Source organism: Triturus cristatus, chromosome 4_2, assembly GCF_964204655.1.
Source record: "Triturus cristatus chromosome 4_2, aTriCri1.1, whole genome shotgun sequence".
NCBI lineage: Eukaryota > Metazoa > Chordata > Amphibia > Caudata > Salamandridae > Triturus > Triturus cristatus.
Window position 1 is genome coordinate 97769058 of NC_140586.1, and position 23565 is coordinate 97792622.

Consider the following 23565-nt stretch of genomic DNA (forward strand, 5'->3'; position numbering starts at 1 on the left):
CTTCATTTGACACAGTGCAGTGCAGCAAGCTGTCTTGCTCCATTGCGCGGCAAAAAATAATGATAAACCTGGGCTTACATGTACACATCTATGAATATATGACCTGTTATTCTAAATTGAGCATAATCAGGATGTATGAGAGATTTTAGTCAGTAGGTAGATCTGTATGTCTAGTTTCTAGTATTAAAACATTGATATTTATGTGTAGCTTGAGAATCATTACTACCTGGATCATGTTGTTGCTTTTAGGCTTTCTGATGAACTTTTGCTCTTCAAAATCAGCAATTTGATACCATCTGTCAGTGGTGCATTCCCCTTAACCTGGCTGTGGCATTTGTGCAAAAAAGTCCATAGTCCACCTTTCCTAAAGTCTGCATTGGTTCATATGTGACGCAACACAATTTGGTGCTTCATATGTGGGCCTTTGTGAAGGTAAGTAAATAGACACTGTTGTTTGCATCACATTGTTTCACACAAGTGTCTGTGCAACACTTTATCAGTTTTCGAACCTGGGTCCGTTGTTCCTCACTCGTGTACCAACTGCTCTACCACATCACGGAACAATCACATTTGACGTTTGACGTCCTGACTTATAGCATCTTATAAGGCAGTCTTGTTTCCTTACATACACTCTTGCTACTTGCCTTTGCACCAGAGGGAGTGCTCATCCCAAAATATCCAACCTATGCCCTCCTTCCAGTGGGGTATGGGACTCTGCAGAGTTTTTTTTTTTTAAGTGGAAATTAAGTGAGCAACTTTCCCTTCATTCTGAACTCTCCACGGATGTGTGCATACCAGCTTTAGTGATGTGCACTCTTACCTTGGACGCTGACCATAGTCTCAGATTCACTTTTTGGAACAATATCCTTCAAATCAACAGCCTCAATCTTCTCCTTCTGGACACCATCTGAAGACAAAAGCAGAAGGAAAGAGTTACATGATGCTGAGTCAATTTGTTGCATGGTTAGACTGGGACAAAAATAGGCCTTGGCACCAAAATAAAAGTGGCCACCATCAGTTAAATAGATAGCTAATGAGTGGTCCATATTTGCAAATCTGGCCTTGTAAAGAAATTCTGCATTAGTGCTTTACAGGGTAAGGAAGACTGCATAGATTTGAGCTGACTGCAGGGAATGTTTATTTTAATATCAGGGAAATCAACAGTGAAACCAAACCCACCACACCATAAAAACAGCTTCACAAACAAAAAAATGGCCTACACGTAGACTTGAGACCAGTCTATCGGTGTAGGAAAGTGTTCCTTTTTGTCATGCTCACCGCCACTTTATGCCACTGATACTGATGTTTTTCGACTGATGTGCCCTTGGTCCTTGCTAATCAAGGCCCCAGTGCCAGTGCTCTTTCCCTAAAAACAAAGACATGCTCAATGGTACCCCAATTGGGAAGTACTTTGGTACCCATGTAAGTCCCTAGTAAATGGTACCCCTGGTACCTAGGATGTAGGTACTAAAGAGGGTCCCTAGGGTTCACAGCATGTAATGTGCCACCCTAAGGGACCCACACTAAAAAACATGCAGCGTGACATGGAGCAAAACACGGTGAAAACACATGGTGCACACCCTGTGTGCCAATTCCAGTCACTGCATGCAATATATGTAAGTCACTCCTCCAGCAGTCCTTATAGCCTTAGGGCAGGCTGCATTATATTATATGTGAGGACAATTCTACATGAGCAGAAATGCCCCTGTGGTTTCAATTTCAATTATTAGATATTACAAGTAAACAGGGAAGCCATCTTAACTATATGTACTGGGCACTGGTCATTACAAGTTCCCCAGCTACATGATGGCTTTACTGAAATACAACATTTAGGTATCAAGCATCATGTCTTAATAAATCTGCACTCTTGCCAGTATTATGATATGCACCCAGAGGGCACCTTAGAGGTGTCCCCTGCAAAACCTACCAATATCTAGTGTGTTGCCTGACTGGTCTCATCCAGCCTGCGACATCAGACACGTTTCAAACCCCCTGCAGGTGACAGCCTGCACTCTCAGAGGTCAGAAACAATGCCTGCTCTGGAAGGAGGTGTTAACAACTCCACCAGCAGGATGGCTAGTGTTTTTCAAGGTCAGGGGCTTAAAATCCCCAGCCACCTTTGATATGCCACTCCAGCTTCCCCCAGACCTGGTAGTGCCAACCCCCTGCCCTAAGGCTAATTTTGAACAGGACAGGTGGGAAAATTAGCTTGTCAGGAGGCGTGTTCACCTCTCAGGCTAGTCATACCCTTAAGGTGGGCTACCTGAAGTAAACACAGAAAGAAGGGTTCCACCTTTTTGGTTTTGGTGGAATTAGGAACTCTGGGACAGGGTCATGCCCACTCTCTACAGGAAATGGTAATATAGGAGGTGTAGTGACCCCAGTGGTAAGTGGCCCATTGGCTACTACTTTACACAACACTTAACAGCCCTAAATTCGGTATATAGGTGGTCACCTGACACCAGGAACTTGGATTATTCTACTGAGAACTGAAGAAGGACCAAGAAGAGCCCAAAATACAAGAACTGTGGACTAGCACCGGAACTGGCACCACACTCTGCCTGCCTGCTGCCGTCCCGACAATTACAAAGACCGAATCATCCAGCAGCTGTGCATCCTCCTCAAGCCTTGGAGGGCTTCCAACACTTCAACAACTAGAAAACATCTCCCTTGATGTGGAGTGGCCACTTCCTTGCAGCCTGCAAGCACAGACTGCATCCACCCAGTACACTGGCCTGCTGACTCCTGGGTCCACCGAAAATCAGAACCTCAGGAGGAGGAGTTCCATGCTCCCAGAGGTCAACCCCATCTCTTCAGTGAATTTCAAGACATCTGACCCTCCAGAAGCTCTCTAACATAAATACACTGGGCACTGGAGCCCTTGCAGCAGCAAAGGCTTGTTTCTTGTCCAATCCGGACTCCAACACAATCAAGACCGACCAGTGGATAAGAGGCATAGAGCTAGCAGAGGCCAGTTTTGAGATTGGCCAGCTGTCCTGTTTTGTCCCCATCTCCAGGTCGACCTAAAAAGACACAGTCTCCAAAGCAAGCGACCCGCCGACCAAAGCACCTCTGCACCTGAGCCCCACGGCCCGAGCCTACAGAGAGTGCACCTTTGCTCCAGAGACCCTCAAGAACCGAGCCCCCCTTTGGGTTTCGACAGACTTGTCCCCACTAGCAGCATTTTTCTTGTTACATGTTTCTCCATATACTTAAATTATAGCATGCGGGGCCACCCTCGCGACTAGCACCTCTGCACCGGACACACCAGGGAAGACAAACCAAAACAGCTTGTGGTTCTAAAGACTTTAGCCCCTACATACCTTAAGTCAAGAAGAACCACCCTGTAACTCGACTACAATTATACCTATGCAGTGTATTTTTTTCTCCCATAGAATAACATTACCACATTCGATGCTCTTGGCTCAAATCTGACAGCTGTATTTACTGTATTTTCTAAAATCGCTAACTTGAAAAGTACTTACCTGATCCCGAAGATCTTGGTGTCTGAATTATAAAGATATATGGGCTTTTTTAAATTGGTCTCAAATTACTTCCTTGAGTGTGTGTCTTTATTGACTCTGTTTGAACAACAAATGCTCAATACTTCCCTCTGATAAGTCTAAGGCTGCTCGACAACACTACAATAGAGCACCTTGGGATTGTTAAAGCAAGCCCCTGTAAACTGGTAAGGGTCGTCTGGACTGTGGACACAGTGCACCTTAATTTGATACACTATATAGAGAGTCAACTTCCTACAATCAGGCACTGCCTGGTTGCCCTTTATGCCTGTCCCACTCTGCTTTGTTGCAGCTTCTTGTGTGATGATGGATTTCATCTAGTCAATGGATGAAACAGAATATGTCTTAAATACATATTAAATATTTCAGTTGACCAATATTAATGTTGCAGTCCTGAATTAATCCACAGATTATTTTCCTATACACAATTGATTCATTTAATTTTTTTAACCTGGTTCCATTGTCCTTCATTTTGACTTCTAGTCTGTGAAATTGTTACCTGACGGCAGGCAAAGCCTAGAACATGTTTTCAGAAAGGGCACATCTCGCCAAACAACCACAACGATATTGATTTGCCATAGATCAGTGCATGTCTCTGCACACTGAAGTCTCAGTTAGTGTCCTCCTGTAAGCAGATCAGGTGTCTCCGAGACAACCCTATGGGTCAGTGAGATTTCAGGATATGAGTGCACGTCTTGTGGGGACACAGCCCTATCAGTAACTTTGATATTAGTCATAGCTGCCAAGTTTTTAGTTTTCTTATATGTGACATTTTCATGGTTTCAGTTTACTTATGAGTAACATTCACTGCTAAATGTGTGACACTTAGAGTGTCACTTTCTTGCGAGCAAAACCAAACAAAGAAGTGCACAGAAAGACATAAATATTTGAAAATTCACCCTTTTGAGCAATGAGAAGCTGTAAAAAGATCTTGAAAGTGCTGCAAAACCTCTGAAATGGAAGGACTTTTCTAAGTTGTTTGTTACATATTCTCAGTGCTTTTAGTGGTAATTTAGGACATTGTAGCACTATGAATACAGAAGTTACTATTCCCCACTGTGCCAACCAAGGTGTAAATCGTTTATCTCTTGTGACACACACAGGCAATATCAGCAGTAACTACGTTAACCAATTGAGTTTTCATTAACAAAATGCTAAATTTAAAAAAGGGTGCATTTTCCTATTATTTATCTTGCATGATTTATCTTTCATGTTATTTTGTATCTAGTTACCTGATGAAATGCCAACAAAATAGTTATGTTTTTTGTTGTTTTATGCTGTTTGTGCTTTAACTGAGCAATGGTTTTGGCCTGGTCCCACACTCTGACAGACATAGCCCCTATTGCACTCGTTTTCAGTGGACTGCTCTGCTGCTGACTCACCTGTGCCACCAGAAGTTGTATTCCGGAAACGACAGCCATTTCCAAAATGGAGACTTACGTGGAAGAACTTCTACGCAATCTGTTTGGGCCTAATTTATCGACAGTTTTTGTTGTTGAGTGGGCACATTGTACATCAGGGCCTAAACCTCTGGTGGGATCCACTCCTCGACTGATCCTAGCCGGGCTGTTGAATTACCGGGATCGGGATGTTGTTCTGCGCCTGGCAACGGATCGTGGGACTATTCAACACAAAGGTAACAGCATATCATTCTTTCCAGACTTCACACCAGCAGTTCAGGCTGTGCGGCGAGAATATGCACCAGTCAGGAGGTACCGTACCCTTTACTGTACCCTGCCAAATTGAAAGTCACACACGATGGCACTGCCCACTTTTTTACCGACGCAAAGTCAACAATGAAGTTTGCCAGTCATGTGGGCGGGAGGAGACGAACTGCAAAATCCAAAGATAGCCAGAGTCCCGATAACAACCTCAGTGATAATGACTGGTTGCTTGAAGCCGCCGATGACCACTATGTACTTCATAGCCAAATGTCATTGAATCTGCATAGACCCAGAGACACAATTAATTTAGATATATGGCAATGTTCTAGACTTACTTATCTCACGTATTTCATGGTATCTGAAGGCTGGTTTTACTTATTTGCCGCTGGTATTCTGCATCTTTCTCGGCCACCCCGCCTCCGGCAAGAGCTCCCAAATTCCACTACCAGGACTTGACCTGGGGCATATTGTTGAGTTTGTTTTGTAAGGGAGGTAGTTCTACACAACCTAATTAGGGAGTTGGTGTGGGTGGGGCGAGGGGAGGGGATACCGTAGTTGGGAAGTTAGACAGGAGAGCACTATGTATTTATACATGCACTGATGATATCTGTCATGTACTAGTCAGCTTTAGTTGGGGGTTGCCGGGGAGGGCAATGCCCTGAAAGGGACCACACGAAGTACTCACCACACTCTTGCGACTTCTCAAGCCAGCCCTATGCGGCATGTACACAACCATCGGGTGGGCATGACCAGCTTTAGATTTTTAACTTGGAACATCCGTGGGCATCTAAGTAGACATCATATAGATATATGTCTGATTCAGGAGACCCACTTTAATAGCACTTCTCATATTAAACTGCACCACAGGCGTTGGAGACACACTTTCTCCTTTATTTATTCCAATTATGCCAGAGGGGTAGCAATCTTGATCCGACAAGGTCTGGACTGGAAAATGTTAGACTCACAGTTAGACCCAGAACGCAGATTTGTAATACATTTTGGTTTGTTAGGAGGAGTGAAGATGATGCTTGTTGCAGTCTACGGACCAAACACAAGATTGTCCTGAATTTTTATTGGAACGTATGGGCAAAAATTCAAATGCTGGGTTGTGACAGAATAATATGGGGGGGCGACTTTAATGCGGTATTAAACGATACCTTGGACAGGAAGGGCACCTTCCGTATTACGCATCCTCATTCTTGTGACGCTTTCAATGCGATATTGCGGGACGGAGGGTTTGCAGACATCTGGAGGCAGAGACACCCAGAGGTAATGGAGGGTACATGCATATCAACATATCATGCAGCTTGGTCCCGATGAGATTATTGGCCAGTATCGCAGGACACTGCAGATTGGATCTCAGACAGTGCACATCTCCCTAAGGCACTCTCAGATCACGGACCCTGCTTGTTGCAATTGACCACTCCCGATGCTTCTCTGAAGATGTTCAATTGGAAATTGGCCCCAGACGCTCTTCTAGATTCTGCTTTCAAAGAGGAGATACACAGGGATATGGAAGAATATTTCGAAAGCAACACTGGTTCTGTATCCACACATGCTACACTTTGCGAAGCGTTCAAGGTGGTCATACAGGGTAAATGTATATCTCAACATGCCGGGGTGCTCAAAGCTATCAGAGGCCCTCTGGCTTCTCTGGAAGCCCGCATTAAAGAGCTAGAAACAAATTATTATACCACTACAGACCCTAAATATTTATCTTCCATCAGGGAGCTAATCTCTGAATTTGAAAAGAAAGCTCAGCGTGAGGTGCGATTTTTGGGCAAACATACACAAGCCAGATGGTATGGGGAGGTAGACAGGTCAGGAAAAACACAAGCAAAGCTGCTGAAAACAGCACGCACTGCCACCTACATATCCGAAATCATGGGCGAAGATTCAACTCTCATTAGAGGCCCTCGAGAAGTTCTGGACAGATTCACTAACTTTTACTTCAAGCTATACACAGCTACTCATCGGACAGAGCCAGAGGATCTCCAACCCTACCTAGATTCTATTGAACTACTGTGGCTAGGGAGAGCGCATAGGGAATACCTGGAGGAACCCTTCACATCCAATGATATCATGCAGGTAATTAGCAGTGTGCTGGCAGACAAGGCCCCAGGCTCGGATGGATTAACTACAGCACTCTATAAGGCCTATGCCGACCTGCTGCCGCCCCGCTTACTGGCTGTCTTTGAAGAAGCCCAAACTACTGGCATACTTCCCCCTTCAATACGGGAGGCGATCGTTCAAACGCTTTTAGAACCTGGGAAACCAAGCCAGGAAATGGATTTGTATAGGCCACTCTCTTTAATAAATATAGATGCCAAAATGTTTGCCAAACTGCTAGCCAATAGACTGCAGCCTCTACTCCCCCTGATAGCGAGACCTGACCCCGGTATATCCACAACTCATAATCTTCGCACCTTTTTAACAGTGTTACACTATCTGAATCCTGATGCAAAGGAGCTAGTGGCATTTCTAGATGCTACCAAAGCGTTCAGCGCACTGAAATGGCCATATTTGTTCGCCATACTAGGGAGGCTCGGCTTTAGCCCGCAGTTTATTGCACAAATCAAACTGTTGTACACAGCACCCTCAGCAAGACTGCGCATGAATGGCATGATCTCAGACCCATTCCTTATATCCCGCGGAACCAGACAAGGCTGCCCCCTTTCCCCTCTTTTGTTTGCCATAGCTATGGAACCAATAGCAACTAGGATTCGTCAACATCACGCAGCAAGAGGGCTGGGCTTCAACACCAGAGGGCTCCTAACTTCATTGTATGCTGACGATGTACGAGTTACTTACCTTCGGTAACGATGAATCTGGTAGAGACGATTCTAGCCGCAGATTCCTTCACATAGAATTATCCACAGGCGTGAGACTGGATCCGGGAAACTTTTTTGCCCAGCATCCCTGCGCGCCGTGGGGACGGCATCACGCGACTCTGCCCAGGCGTCGTCTGCGTACATGACGTCAGCGAGGTCACCTAAGTCCCAGCCCGGCGCGCCTACGTCAGTTTTCTTCGGAGAACTTTTCCGCGCCACGACGCGGAGCGAAGAGATAAAACTGTGAAAAGTATAGGAACAGTGTGCGAAAGAGCAGAAAAGGGAATTGTGAGGAACAACACCAGAAAGAGCAGTGCCCGGCACTGCAGTACCCAAAGGCAGGGAAAGAATAAAGAACAGAGCAGCAACCCTGCCAGTACAGAGACAGCCCCCCCGGAGACAAGGGACATATGTAAAAATATCACGATAACATGCAACAGGACTACAACCCTAACCAAAGACAAGGAAGGGGAACCAGTCGGGGACACACAGGGAACGATAAAACTCCAAGACATCCCCATCACAGAGTGTGACAACCCCCATCAGGAACAGGGGCAGAGGCACAGCCAAAAGACCCCAACCTCAAGGATCGCACAGAGCCAGAAGTACCAACAAACCTATCCTCCCATGTGACAACGGGGAGGAAAAAGGTACAGCCTGACAGAAAGAGGGAAAGAATGTACTCATAGAAGACACAGCCACCCACAGGGAAGCGAGTACAAAAGACCAAACCACAAGCCCTCGCAGAACGGGGAGGAAGGGCGGGCCGTGAAGGAATCTGCGGCTAGAATCATCTCTACCAGATATATCGCTGCCGAAGGTAAGTAACTCGTACATCTGAGACTACTAGCCGCAGATTCCTTCATGTAGAATAGATACCCTAGCCATACCCAAGGGGAAGGAGGGTCTGCGAGAGGACCCCACCTACCTGAGCATAACAGAGGACCACATAGAGGCCGAGTCCGAAAACAGGACGAGGGGCCCCATCCCCCAGGCAAAGGGAAACCACCGCCAGCAGGAGGCCATCAACCCCAAGGGGAGGGGAGAGGAGAAGAAGAAGATCACCTGTCCTCACTCAGCAGGGGAAACAAGGCAAGGCGCAAAGAGGCCAAACACCCCACGCCCACGTGAGGCAACAAAACCTCCGCCCAAGGCCAAGGCAGGGAAAGGAGCACCGAAGGAGAAGAGCAACCTAGAGACTTCAAGGAGAAGGGGCAGAGCAAAGGCAATGCCAGACAGGATGGCGGCGGCAGCAAGAAGCAGGCAGAAGCCGAAAAGGGGAACTCAAGGTCACCCAGGAAGAATCGTCCAACGCCCACAGGGACAAACTGCGTCCGCAAGAGGGTCCAGAAGTCAGGGAACATCCCCCCCACATGGAGAAGAGGTAGAACCGAGTGCAAGGCCTACTGGAAGCAGCGGAGAGGCAGGATGACAGTCCCACTAAAGCCCCAAGAAGGCACAATGGTGCAGAAAGAACAAGAGGGCGGCACTGGCAAGCTCAGCCAGACGCCAGGGACACCACAGAATGAAACACTCAAAGCAAAAAGGCGAAGAAGAAGGTTGCATCCGCAACATACCATAACGCCACGAAGAGCAGAAGCCCGCAGGCTACCACAACTCCCTAGCACATACCAGGGCTATATAACAGCCAACCCTGCCCCACATAGGGCATGTCATATCCCAAGACATGGGAACCTCTTAGGAGGAAACTTCCGCAGCAGAGGACAACAAAAAAGAACTGCGGCAGAAAAAAACACAGGAGGCATATCAAGCAGCCAGAGGGGAAACGCAGAATGCCCAATCTCAGGCCCAGAATGGTGTAAAAAACCCAAAGGTAAAACCTACAGTCAAAAAGGACTGGCCAGCAGCCAACAGACCCACAGCCTCAGCAAGGAGGACTTGAGTGGCCATGAAGCACACAGAACAGACAACCGGGGCAACCAGCCCCAACGGAAGAACAGCTCCAAGAACCAGATCAACACGCAGGTCACTGAGGAGGAGAAGACGGAGGGGGAGGAGGAGGAGGGCGAAGCCCCGCCAAAAACCTCTGGATGGCTGAGTCCGCAGGGGCATGGAACAAAAGAGCACCATCGAAGGGAAGGTCCACCAGCCATTCTCGACCATTCTCCAGGAACACACTGTCCCGTAGCCAGGCATGGCGACGAAGGGCAACCGAAGAAGCCATGGCACGACCCAGCACGTCCGAGATGTCCAGAGCGGAGTGAAGGATAAATGCAGCCAGCTCCCGACCATCCAAGACATGGTGTCTCAAATCCACACAGGCACCCTACTGACAAGCGGCCGACATGAGGGACTCCGCCGAGTCCCACAAGCAAGAAGTAGACCTAACCAAAACAGATTGTGTTAAGGGCCCGCAGAGCCGCACTGGTCGAGGCAAACATATTGCGCCCCCAGGAGTCCAGCCAGCGGGCCTCCCGTGACGGGGGAGACAACAGCAGCGGCAAAGCAGGAAAGGCAGACTGCAAAAGGCATACCGGATCACGCGGTGCCGGATGGTGGCGGTGCAGAAGGTGCTGGGGCACCGGGTCCCCCGTGGCGGGATGCCCCCAAGTCCCCAAGAGAGAAGAGTGGAGTGAACCCTCGAAGGGAAGCAACAGTTCCCTACCACCAGAGCCCTGATGGAGAACCTCCAGAAGATGATCTGCGGGGAAATGGGTAGCTGGATTACACATGCCCAAAATTCCCACAGCGGTGGAAACAGCGGAGGCGAAAGCCGCACCTGCCTCCGTAGGGCCCCGCGGAGGGTAAAGCACCTCCTCGTTAGGTGACGGCTGCAAGCTAAGGCAGCCATCCCCCAGGCCAACCGGAGGAAGGAAGGGCCAAGGCCGGAAGGAAGGAAGAGGGACCGTGGAGTGAGAGAACTGCGGCTACTCCGGTGAAGACCGCGGTCGTGGAGACGGTGAGGAGCTGCCTTTAGACGACGTCAGGGAAAAAGCCACGACACGGCGGCCTGTCTCCGGCGAGGATGACACCAGCAACTGCCGAACCTCTGGAGAAGAGGAGGCGTCCGAAGACGAGTCAAAGACCCAGCATCGGCCCGGCGCGAAGAGTCCGCAACCTGAGGCAGGACACCATCGCCGACCAGCGCCGGAGGAGACACCAGGGCGACCACCGACACAGCATACGGCGCAGGAGACCAGAGCTGGGCCGGAGCCGGGGTGGCGAAGGGGCGGCACCGGAACCGGCACCGACCTGACCTCTGACGAGGCAGCCGCCTGCGTGGAGGGACGAGAAGGGCCCAGGGAGGGACGAGGAATCCCCCACCAGCCGCGACCCGTGACAGGGCGAATTGGGCCCTCCGCCGACCCCTGTAGCGCCACCAGGGCCAGCAGCCGCCGGCGCCGTAGTGACGTCACCTCGGCCTCAGACAAGGCCACCGCCTGTCCCGAGGACCGAGAGGGGCTCGGGGTGTGACCCGAGCCCTGGCGACATCCCGTGACACCACAGGGACTCCCGCGGGAGTTTGCGGCGAAGCAGAGGCGCCATGGTCCGAAGGAGGAACCCCCGAAGGGCCGCACCCCAACGGCACCACATCCTCTGAGCCTGGATCCGAACCAGTCGGCCCCGGTGCCGGAGCATCCGGCGACGCTGCGGAGGGCCCCACACACTGCAATGGATCCGCTGATGTCCCCAGAGGGGAAGGAGGAGGAGGAGAAGCCAGAGAGGCCTGCAAAGCCGCCGCATATGTCTCCATCTGGGCTCTGGTCGCACCCATGCCGGGAAACAGCGGATAAGGGGACGACACGCGGGGCTGAACCACCCGCGGAGAGCCCACGCTCCCGACAGGCCGGAACCCGATCCTCGGGGACAAACTGCAACACTTACCAAGAGGTGAGCGGCGCTCTTGCGACCTGGGAGAAGATCAAAGTCAGCGAGGGAAGCCGCAGGTCCGAGAACCCTCCATTGGGACCGAACGAGATGACAACGCCTACTTGGACACACGAGCCGAAAGAAGTTTCATCCGGCGCTCCCACTGAGATTTTGGCTTCATCTGCTGGCACGCCTCACAATCATTGGAGTCGTGGTGCTCCCCCAAACACCACATACAGATGGGGTGAGGATCCGTCGCCGACATGAGGCGGCCACACGACGTGCAAGTTTTAAAGCCCGAAGGCATTCGCATACTGTTCACACACGCAGCAATAGCATATGGGAAAGGCCTAAAGAGGCCCAGAGCACAGACCGGATCCGTGTTGCAGGCGGAAAAGGAAAAAACTGATGTAGGTGCGCCGGAGTGGGACTTATATGACCTTGCTGATGTTACGTACGCGGGCGACGCCTGGGCGGAGTCGCATGATGCCGTCTCCACGGCACGCAGGGATGCTGGGCAAAAATGTTTTCCGGATCAAGTCTCACGCCTGGGGATAATTCTACGTGAAAGAATCTGCGGCTAGTAGTCTCTATCAGATATGACGTTGTACTTCACTGACCCAGAGGTCAACTTAGGTCCACTACTTAGGCAGCTCACAAAGTTCGGTGGGCTTTCGGGAATATTTATAAACTGGTCCAAATCTACGTATTCCTACTTACTGAGGCTACTAAACCTTTCGACCTAGATCACCCGCTGAAGTGGGCAGAAGGCCCGGTAAAATATTTGGGCATTTGGTTAAGCAGGGACGAACAAGAGATATGGAATCTAAACTATGGTTGTGCTATTTCTTGGCTGGAAGGGAAGATTAAGATCTGGGCCAAGCTGCCGATCTCTTTTGATGGTAGAATTGCCATTTCTAAATTGGTTGTGCTGCCCAAATTTTTATATTTATTCGTAAACATTCCAATTCTTCCTACCCAAGCCTTCTTCAAAACTCTCTGATTTCTTATGATCTTCCTGGCCTGGGCGGAGAAGCAAGCACGTGTAACCTGGAAACTGCTCACACTTCCTCTCGCTCAGGGAGGGCTGGCGGCCCGGACATGTCTCAATAAATGCGTATTGCGCTCAAGCTCAATTTTTGCATTATTGGTTACTTCCTACCCCTTTCCAACTCCATGTAGCTGTCGAGACGGATATAGCAGCTGCAGTTCCACTCCAAGTGGCCATATATCACAAATATCAAAAGCCGAGGGGCGGGATAGATACAGTTGAGACCCTCAGATGGGCTTGGGACAGACTGCTCACCAGGGCCCACCTGGATAATTATATGCCCCCTCTATCCCTCTACCACGCAACCCACAGATCCCAGCTATGGCTGATGGCAGGAATGTAAATCTGGCGAAATCAATGGGACTGGAAACCTTTGCAGATTTCTATCCGGAGGACACCTTCTGTGCCCCACCGGCACCTATGGCCGAGGGCTCGAGGTATTTCTGCAAGCTATTTCTCCATTTTAAGATTAGAGCCACATGAAGAAAACTGCATTCTACCTTTCAAAACCCCCCTTCTCAAGTACCAGCATTCGAGCAGATGATAGCTACTGCTGCCCCCCATAGACTAATAACAAGATTATACAGTTCTATGCAAAATGCAGCACCACTGACTACATCCAAAGCCCAGCACAGTTGGAATGCAGACCTCGATGGGCAGGTGACTGATGAAAAACGGGCCTTCTGTTGTGGCCAACTCCAATTGCTCTCATCTAATTATAGATTGAGACTAATTCACTTTAAATACTTGCACAGGTTTTACAGAACCCCCTCTCAGCTACACTGCATGGGGGTAAGGCCTTACGAGAAATGCTGGAGGTGCGGGCTGGCCCCTGCCACCTTCTTGCATATGTCCTGGTTCTGTCCACCTATTGCTGCCTTTTGGACATCTTTAGCAAAATCCATGACATACTAGGGGTACCTAACGAACCTCAGCCACTCATAGGGTTACTGGGATATGTGAAGGACACTAAGGCCGAGAACCGCAAAATACACGCATTGTTACTCTTGTTGGCTAAACGAAGAGTTTACATTCATTGGGGTGATAGGAAAGTACCCACAACCAAGGCTTGGATCCAAGACGTCACTTTCAGTCACACACAATTATCGACCTACTGGGAACTGATGCCTATAGCCTCATGACCAAAAAGCATTAGGGGCCCCTTTTAAGACTGGATAAAAACACTTCAGGATGATAATTCTGTCTCCCCTAATCGTGCAGCCTATCTCAATTCACAGTCATCTGAACATAACTAGATGCACTCCCACCTTAGCATGGCTTTCTTGGGTGGTTGCTGAGATTAGACACCGGCTTGCCTCCCACGGCGGGTCCACTGTTAATAGCCTGCCGGTGGTTTTGTTGTGCTGCTTTCTACTTGCGGACTAGCCAAATGCCTTATGTTTTTATTTAGGTACTGTAAGATATATATGATGCCTCCTCCCTGTTTTGTTATGGGTTTTTTTTCCTGTTTCGATTTTGTTCACACACTTGAGATTAATATACTCTTTAATTATACAGTCTGTATAACATTATGCTGATTGTGTACTATTGCAAAACTTTCCATAAACAATTTTTTTTTTTTAAGTGTCCAATTGGTTGACTTTGCCAAGACTTGTTTGCGGTTGACTGAAATTTTTCGATTCATTATTGCTTGTAAAATCTATATCTATGTAACCCTAGGGTGGATCCTTTTCATTCTAGGGTCTAAATTCTTATACAAATGGAGTCTATTTTCATAAATTGGTGTCAGATTTCTAGAATGTTGTGCCGATTTCTCTCCAATTAATTTGGTGCTGTTTAAATGCTTAACACTTGGTCCTCTGTGTAAGCTGTGCTGCTCAGTGCCACAGCTACCTAGGGTTGAACTGAGGATTTTACTGACAAAACCTACTGGTTCTAAAGGGTTTGTAAGTGTATTACACAGTGAGGTTGCACAACCACAGCATCATAAAATGATTAGGGGTGGAGAGACACAGCAAATCAGTGCCCCCCAGCCCATTCCAAAATACACACCATGGGGTTTGCTACGTGGAAAATATAAAATGAATAAAAAGAGCACAGAAGCTGCTTTCTGCAGTCTGTCCACTTTTACACGCCATTCCCTGAATACCCATATGACAGCCATATATCCTGGTGAGAGCAGTGAAACCTAAATTAATCTTTAGCACCTCTATATATGTAGAGGATTAATCTTGGTGTGAGAAATCATTCGACCTTTACCTACTGAATGCTCAACCCCTTACCCGAGGGTCCCTCTGCCCTGGTGTGAGGGAGAAGGCATGGCATCCTTCTTCACTCTGCAGCACCTCCCGGAAGGGACATTACTGCCATGTGGCTGGGAGGATCACTTGAATCTACGCCTCTTCACTCTCTGTCACCTCACTGGAGGGGACCTCTGCTTTCCCATGGGGAGGGTTTAGACTATTTTATGGTTAAAATATTTGATTCTATTGGACTGACAAATAAAATCCCTCTGATACTTGCTCACCTGTGGACATCACTCCTCACATTTTAACTTTGACAAATGTCTGCAAGTCAATTTCTTCATTTATGATGCTTTTTCAGCCCACTGTGTCTCTTGCAGCATTTTTTGAGTGACAGTAGAGACCATTACATAACTCCTTGATACAGCATGCTCACCTTGTCCTTTATTTGCTGGATCCAAGGTCACCACTGTGACTGTTTTGTTCATTTTCATTCCTTCGGGCTGTAAGAAAGAAGAGGCATTACATACTGAGAGCACAACATAGACATTTGTCTCCACAAGGAAGTACTCTGACGACCTATAGAGAAATGAACAATACAAACTGGTTAACCGAGTCCGCCTTTGTCCTGAAGAGCGCCCACTGCACTTCTCTAACACTGCAGAGTAATCTCTACAACAGAGTGCTTTCAAGAGGGCAGAACAGGAGACTAACCTTTAAGAAAAGGAAGGACTGTAACATTCTAATGAGACAATGACTTATGGAAGCAAAAATTACTGAAAGGAGTCTACTTGTGCATTATCTGAGTGAGTTATAGGATAGCATTTATCCTGGTTTTATGTTCATGGATAAACCATGTTTATCTGTGATTTGCGCATGTAAATTACAAAAATGTAATATTATTTTGACCCGTTATTTAACTGTTGAGAAAGTAGTTCAAAGCTCTGAAGTTTGGAGGATTTTGGTAAAGTAAAATTGCGAAGGCTTCAGCCTCGTGTATTGTCACCAGAGCCCTTCAGTGGCAATACAGGCACAAATTCCACAGTTACACATTACTCATACTCGTGCTTTTCTCTATCCCTCTCCCTCTCTCTCTCTCTCTCTCGCTCTCTCTCTCTTGATCTATCTATCTATCTATCTATCTATCTATCTATCTATCTATCTATCTATCTATCTATCTATCTATCTATCTATCTATCTATCTATCTATCTATCTATCTATCTATCTATCTATCTATCTATCTATCTATCTATCTATCTATCTATCTATATCACTGAAAAAAATTAAGTTTAAAGTAACGTAATTGTTGGGTAAAATGTTCAGTAACAACATAATCTAAAGTTTAAACTAAAAGAAAACACAGAAATTAACCTGTTAAAGTTATCTCAAGTAATTGTAAGTGCAAGGGCCAGGGGTCAGTTAAGTACCAAAACTGCACCACCAGCAGCACAGGGGCAGCTGGGTGAAGAGGTCAAAATGGGTGTTCGACCCCATGCTTTCCAATGGTGACAGGGGGTGCCTGGAGCCACAGTGATTGCAGGTAAGTAGATCAGTTGCAGGGGGCAAGCTTTGGGGGTTGGGGTAAGCACAGGGGGGCTACAAAACAGCACCACACATACACCACCAGTGGCACAGGGGCAGTCGGGTGCAGGGTGTAAATTCAACTTCAGGTGCTCAATGCTTTTCAATAGGAATTCTTCCTTCGGCAAAGAGGCTGCAGGCAGTGCTAAATTTGAGCTGGTGGTTTCCGGTGCTCAGCTCCAGCACTTAATTTTCCACACCTGGGCTTGTATGGTGGTGCTGTTAAAAATTACTATAGCTTTGGGGACCTAGAATAGGCTGAATTGTCACACTTTTAAGAGTGTGATGATTAGTAATTGTGTTGGTACTGCCATTGGCAGTGCTGGTCAGGGCAATGTGTGGTGCAAGCTGCAGGGGTGTCCTAGCAAGGGCCCTGGCACTTCTTTTTGTTTGCAAATTAAGCACTGGCTGCAGGATTGGCACCAGAGGTTGCAGGAAGAAGACTAATAACAGCAGCAGAGGTAAGTTGGGATGTAGGGAGTCATAGGTGCACCGCCAGTTCAGCTCACCAAGACCCATGGGCTTCGGGTGCAGTGGTGCCTTTCAATGTCAGAGTCTTCTCACCAGAGCTGGTCAGGGGAGCCTCTGGATTCACACTACAGGAGCTGTCGTGGAGGTCAGGAGTTGTCTGCCAACACTAGACACGAGGTCAGGATCACTGGGGAGCGTTCACTGCACAGATGAGCTACTCAGACATCGGGTCCAGAATGGGTTGGAGATACGGATCGGTCTGGATCTGGACTCTTTGGTGTAAGTTGCTTCTGTAAAGGTCCGCTGTCTATGGGAGATTGGAGTCTTTGTTAAAGGCAACAGTCTTCCCAGGGGTTTCAGAGTTCACTGTTGCAAGACAGGTCACAGGGTCGTTGAAGCTGGAAGCTGGAGACAGGTCGGTAGGGCTGAGCCAAGGCAGTTGTCAACCTCCGGCTTTTGCTGCAGGGTGTCTTCTTTCTTAATAGGCCATCGCAGATCTGAGTGCCAGGTTTGGGGGAGCCATCTAAATACTAAATTTAGGATGCGTTATATGGGAGTAATTGGTAGGGCCAATGGGCACCCTCCCTGGGGTGACCACACCCTCTGTTATGCCACCCTTCTGTGTGAGGGGGCACAGACCTAGCCCTGATAGGAAGGGTGCCAGATGGCGAGACTGAAAGTTGTGCTTCAACTCACTTCCCCACCCTTGGGGGGCAGAGGTGAGCACCACTCCTATCTTTTTTTATTTTCCCACCCAAAGTGGGGGTGTAACCAGGGGCTGCCATCTGCTGATATCAGCAGAGGCTGGGGGTCAAATTACAAAGGCAGCAGGCCTTTGAAGCCTTCCCTCTTCAAGCACTGGCCCATCCTGGGGGAGGAGGCATGACACCTCTGCCCATGTTGTGCATTGTTTCTGGTGACAGAGAGCAGGGGCTCCCTACCTAGAGGTCCAGAAACGTGTCTGTTGGCAGCCGGCATGGTACAATAAATCCCACACTGGCATCAGTGTGGATTTATTGGAAGGAGTAGTTTGGTACTAAACACTCCTGTATTCAGTGAAGCCATCATGGTGCTGTTGAACTTGAGTTGTTGAGTGCCCAGCCCATGTACTCTCTATGGCTTCATTGGTACTTACGATATTAGGAAATGGTGCCCAATATTGTAGGGGCATATCTGCTCATTCAGAAATGCCCTCATCTGTAGTATAGTGCACCCTGCCTTAAGCCTGTGAGGTCTTCTAGAGGGGTGACTTACCTAAGCTCTCAGGTAGTGCTGGCTGGCATGGCACCCAGGCAGGGTGCAATGTTGACTTTCTTGTTTTCTCCTTCACATGGGGCATTCAGGCTGCAAGGGCAGTGGCATTGTCCTAGTGAGGGGGTCTCAAAGGACCCTCTTCACCTCCCAGGCCATGGGTACCAGGGGTGCCATTTACTAGGAACTTACAAGGACAAAAGTACCAATTGGGGGTTTGTTTTAGGGAAGGAGAACTGGGACAGAGGACCTAGTTGGCAGGGACCCTGTGCACTACATTTGAAACCACATCAAAACCAGGCAAAAACAGGGGGGCTAACCATGCAAAAGAAGCACTTTCTCACATGATGTAATATGTGGGGTATTAGTTGTTCTTGGTGAGGGCGAGAGTTGTAGTTACCTTAGGCCAAGATTTATAGTTACCTGAGATAACTATAAGAGGTGAATTTCTCTGGGTTTTAGAGTTTAAAATGTTATGATATGTTGCTACTGAATATTTCACATAACTATAACATTACATTAACCTTTGTTTTTTCAATTAATGTCAAGGAGTATTTTACCATAAAGTAATATGTAATTCTCTTATGTGAGTGGCCATGCATGGTTGGGGTTTGGGTGCCAAACCGCCCACATGCTGCCAACCCCACGCAGCACGCGCCCGTTGGGCCTTCAGCCAGACCCCATGGCCAACCCCCCCATATAGGTAGCCAACCCCACACTGAGAAGATCCTTTGATTGTGCATGGTGGGAGGTTGTCCACAGGACCTGGCCATGGAGAACCCCATCCCCAAGGTTTTATCAAAGGGTAGGGGGTGCATTTGCCCCCTCCCCTAGGCTTATTAAGCCCTAGGGGACCCCATCACCCAGGGCTGTTTTAAAAATTAAAGGGGCAGAGGGCCGTGTGGCCCACTCTATGAGCCTTATTAGGCCCTGGGGAACCCATCCCTCAGGGACACTATTCATAATAAAGGGGAACGGTCACTAGGCCAACTCTCCAAGCCTTGTTAGGTTCTGGGAATCCCATCCCCCAGGGCCATTAATTTTAATACAGGGGGGGGGGCACATGGCCTCTCTCCCGAAGCCTTGTTAGGCTCTGGGAACCCCATCCCCCAGGGCCATAACTAGAAATTAAGGGGAAGGGGGCCATGCAGAACCCCTTCCTGAGCAGTTACCAGTACCAGTCCGGTCGGTGTCACGTGACTTAGAACCGGCAATTTATTTCCGGTTTTGCCACCACTCATTAATATTCGGGCCGAGCAGGATAGCGTGAGGTTCTCCGCGGGAGTGTGCGAGCATGGAAGTAAGTTTTTCTGGGGCACAGTGATTGTTGTCTAACTGACAAGAATTCTATATTACTGGCTCTGATGCTTCTGATTGCATTTTTCAGATACTATAGCTCACTACCCCTCTCTCGGACCCATGAAGTAAATAAAACGCATACTGGTAACGAGTAAGCTGACCATTATTTTCATGCTACTGTTTTATTTTATTTAATTTCTACGACGCATGCAAACATGCTCTACCGCTTGATTGATACCACTAGCGCTCCGGATGTATGCTCAGTTCGTTTACAAGTACGCTATCACGAGCCGTATTTTGGCCAATGGCGCCATTTAGCATATTAATGCATGACATTGCCGATATTAAAATGTCAATACTAAACACAGGCAGTGACCTGTAGTCAGACCCCTCCATGATAATCACAGATCGGGAGTGGCTGTAAAGAAAACTACACGCGAATGCCCGTTTCAGAGACATCAGTGGCTCAATTGTTAATACACTTGTTCCCTATTCACAGCACGGGATTACCAAATTTATTCTGCACCGAATCAACACGTATACGACAACCAACTATCGTCTCACATGTATAATTTTATGTGTGTCCTGTTTATTTTTCTTGCAGAATTTAGTGGCCCAGGAAATCCCAGGAGGCCAAATCGGTAGAACCGTAAGTTTTACCACAAGCACGATTCCACAGGTTAGGGTGCGCCTTAGCGTGCGTATACCGCCGTGGAATCTCACCTGGTCCTGAAGAATGCTTAGCTAATTTGCAACAAAAGCTGAAACATGTTGACCATCTCCTTTCACTTATTTTAAATTGGACAACTCTGGTTATCCTAACCAGCCAGTTCATGTCCGTCCCACTTGGTTTTTAACGGTTGTTGGTTTACCTGGAATAAATCATTGTTGGTTAAAACCAGCCACCTTTTTAAAACTCACAGCACACTTTCCACAATCATTTCCAAAAGAAACCTGCTCCACTGTAGTTTAGGCGTCGAAGCACACCAGGGAGGCACTCGGCCTCTCTGCTGGGAACCCAATGATGAAGCATGTCACCAACCAGGTTGGTGAGTGAGGGTTCTTTTATAAAATAATTTTGATTTCCCACGCTGTTTTATTAGTCACCTTTACTAGTTCGATAATAATCACTCTTTTGTTGTTTATACGAGTATTTCCAGGGGGAACAAGAATGATCCTCTCCCTCTCTTTGATCTTTTGGTTTGTTTTTTTATTTTAGAACCAACAATAGGTATAAAATATACTTTCTCAGAATGAGATGCTTTATATAAATACTTTTGCAATATGCAATCGACTTTTGTAGAAAGTTACAAGTGGTTGCAATAGGCAACACAATTTTAAACACAATAATGCATTGAGTTCAATGGAAGTTTTAAGTTACTTGCAACAGATTACTTTTAAGATTACTTTTGGAATTCCAGGACTGGATTCTAGATTCAGGCCTGGGTCAGTACTTGGAATCAAGTGATAAGAGTCGACTTAATTACTGTGAAGATGTTTAGAAAATATTTTGCTAGTTTAAAAGTTGACACTTAGAAAATATTTCATAGAAAACAGTCAATGATTCCCTATGGCAGAAAATTCAAGTTGCAGGTATAGTATGTTCTCGATACTTTTGTAATTCAGTACTGGGTGCCTAGACTCAGTACTGGGACCTTTATCCAAAACAGGTAAGTAATTACGTTTTCAGAAATTAAACGATTTTTAAAGAATATTTAAAGTTTGCAGAAATTGACACTTAGAAGAAATTTCACAGAAAAACAGTCAATAATTTCCTATGGGAGAAAATTGGGTTACTGGTTAGTACAGTTGTAAGTATTTTTCAGAGTCAGTGCTGGGCACCAAGATCCAGCACTGGGAGCTCACCTAATAGCAGGTGAGTATTTTCGTTTTCATTACTTGGCTGATTTTTGGTGAATACTTTAAGTTTTGAAAAGTCCACACTTAGAAGAAATTTCAGGAAAAGTCAGTCAATGTTACCCTATGGAGAAAATTGAGTTATCGGTTTAAAGGTAAGTACTCGACTGGCAGAGTTAAGGTTCTGGGCATAGCCTCAGGGGTCTCCCAGGGTCAGGTAGGTACAGTTGGTTCACCCTCAGCGGCACAAGGGCGGCTGGGTGCAGAGAGAGTTAGGCCCAATGTTATCCTATGAGAGGTAGGGGGGCCTTGGTTGATGGCTGCTGACTAGCAGACCACGCGGCTGTGGGAGCTGGGCTCCTGGTCACGTACTCAGGGCAAGTGGGGAAGAAGATAGGTGTAGAGGTTGCACTGCCAGGGCCACTCGGGCAGCTAAGTGCAAGGTGCTTTTGAGCCTTCGGGCGCTCAATTGATTTCAATGGGAAATCTCCGGTTTAGAAAAAGACTGCAAGCTCGGGGACGAAGATTCTTCAGGTGCCACCACCACTTCGAGAGGTAAGTTGGGTAGTTCGAGGATAGGTAGGTACCCCGGGATTGGGCACAGGGGGCCGCGGGGCGCCGGGTGCAGGGGTGCCTTTTGGTGTCGGGAAATCTTACCCTCTGTTGATCGCGGTTGGGGGGCACCTGGTTCTGAGGCTGCAGGCTTCTTCAGGAGTGTCGAGGGACGTCCTTGGGTGCCGGACTCGGGGTCACAGTCGCCGTGGGGTCGTCGTCGTGGTCTTTGTTCACTCCGGCACAGGCCAGGCTTGGCGAGTGTAGAGTGTGAAGGGTTTGCGGTTCCGGGCTGCTGCCAGGGATTAGAAGTAGATTTTGAGTAGAGCCTCTACTCATGGGAGTCCCAGGGGTTTAGAGTCAAAAGGTAGCCAGGTCCTCCGGGGTTTGTGAGGTTGCTGGCCACAAGAGATGCCGGGTTGGAGCAGGAGCAGGTTAGAGGGTCGACAGGCCGGTAGGGCTGGGGCCAAAGCAGTTGGTGTGTTCCTCTTCTTAGCAGCTGCAGGTCTTCTTTCTTCTAGCTCTTCTTTGGAAGGTTCAGGGTGCCCCTAAATACTAGATTTAGGGGCGTTACAGGTAGGTGAAGGGCAGGGACCAATGGATCTCTGTCTTTGGGGGGGTACACCCCCTATCCTGCCTCTCTCCTGTGGGAGGGGGGCAGTAGCCTAGTCCTGATTGGGCAGGGCTTCCCATCTTCAAGATAGCGAGAACCCGGAGATGTGCTTAACCTCGCCTCCCCCACCTGAGGGGTGGGGTTGACAGGCTGGCACATCCCCTGTCCTTATTTGGGGTTTCCGGCCAAGCTTCCCGCCAGAGTGGGGGATTGCAGTGGCCTGGGGAACCTCACAGAGGCGGCATGCCTTTGAAGCTTCCGCCTGCCCATCCAGGGGGTGGAGATTTAGCACCTTGCCCAGGATGTGCATTGTTGCAGACCAAGAAGAGCAGGGGCTCTCCTACCCAGGGGTCCAGCAACATGTCTGCTGTGTGGCAGCCTAGGCAGCCTCAGAACAGACGTGGATTGTAGGTTAGGGTTTAGGGGCATCTCTAAGATGCCCTCTGGGGTGCTTGGTACATTAAATCCCACACTGGCATCAGTGTGGGTTTAATGTGCTGAGAAGTTTGATACCAAACTTCTCAGTCTTCAGTGTTGCCATTATGGTGTTGTGGAGTTCGTGTTTGACGAGCTCCCAGCACCATGTGCTCTTAAATGGCAGCACTGCACTTACAGTGCCCAGGAATGGACCTGGGTACTGTAGGGGCACAGTGCTCTTGCTCCTGTGCCCACACCATTGGCATAGGTCACCCAGCTAGAGGGGTGGCTGATGTATGCCATGGCAGTGTAGGTGGTGGGCATGGCACACAGGGATGTGTGCCATGTCGACTCTTTCTTTTGTCTTGTACCCAGACACCCAGCCTGCAAGGGCAGTGTGTGCGTGTAAGGGTACAGGGCC

At 48.2% G+C, this 23565-nt stretch overlaps 1 protein-coding gene across 2 annotated transcripts in view; it reads right to left on the bottom strand.

The window, feature by feature from the left end:
* LOC146833089 (A.superbus venom factor 1-like) overlaps nucleotides 1–23565 on the bottom strand; it is a 271604-nt gene that overhangs the window by 118561 nt on the left and 129478 nt on the right. For both annotated transcript variants that reach the window (XM_085600728.1, XM_085600727.1), the window contains 2 exons: nucleotides 15539–15605; nucleotides 821–907 (listed from right to left, as the gene is read on the bottom strand). In XM_085600728.1, coding sequence (XP_085456854.1) covers nucleotides 821–907; nucleotides 15539–15605 — 154 coding nt within the window. The remainder of the gene's footprint in view (nucleotides 1–820; nucleotides 908–15538; nucleotides 15606–23565) is intronic.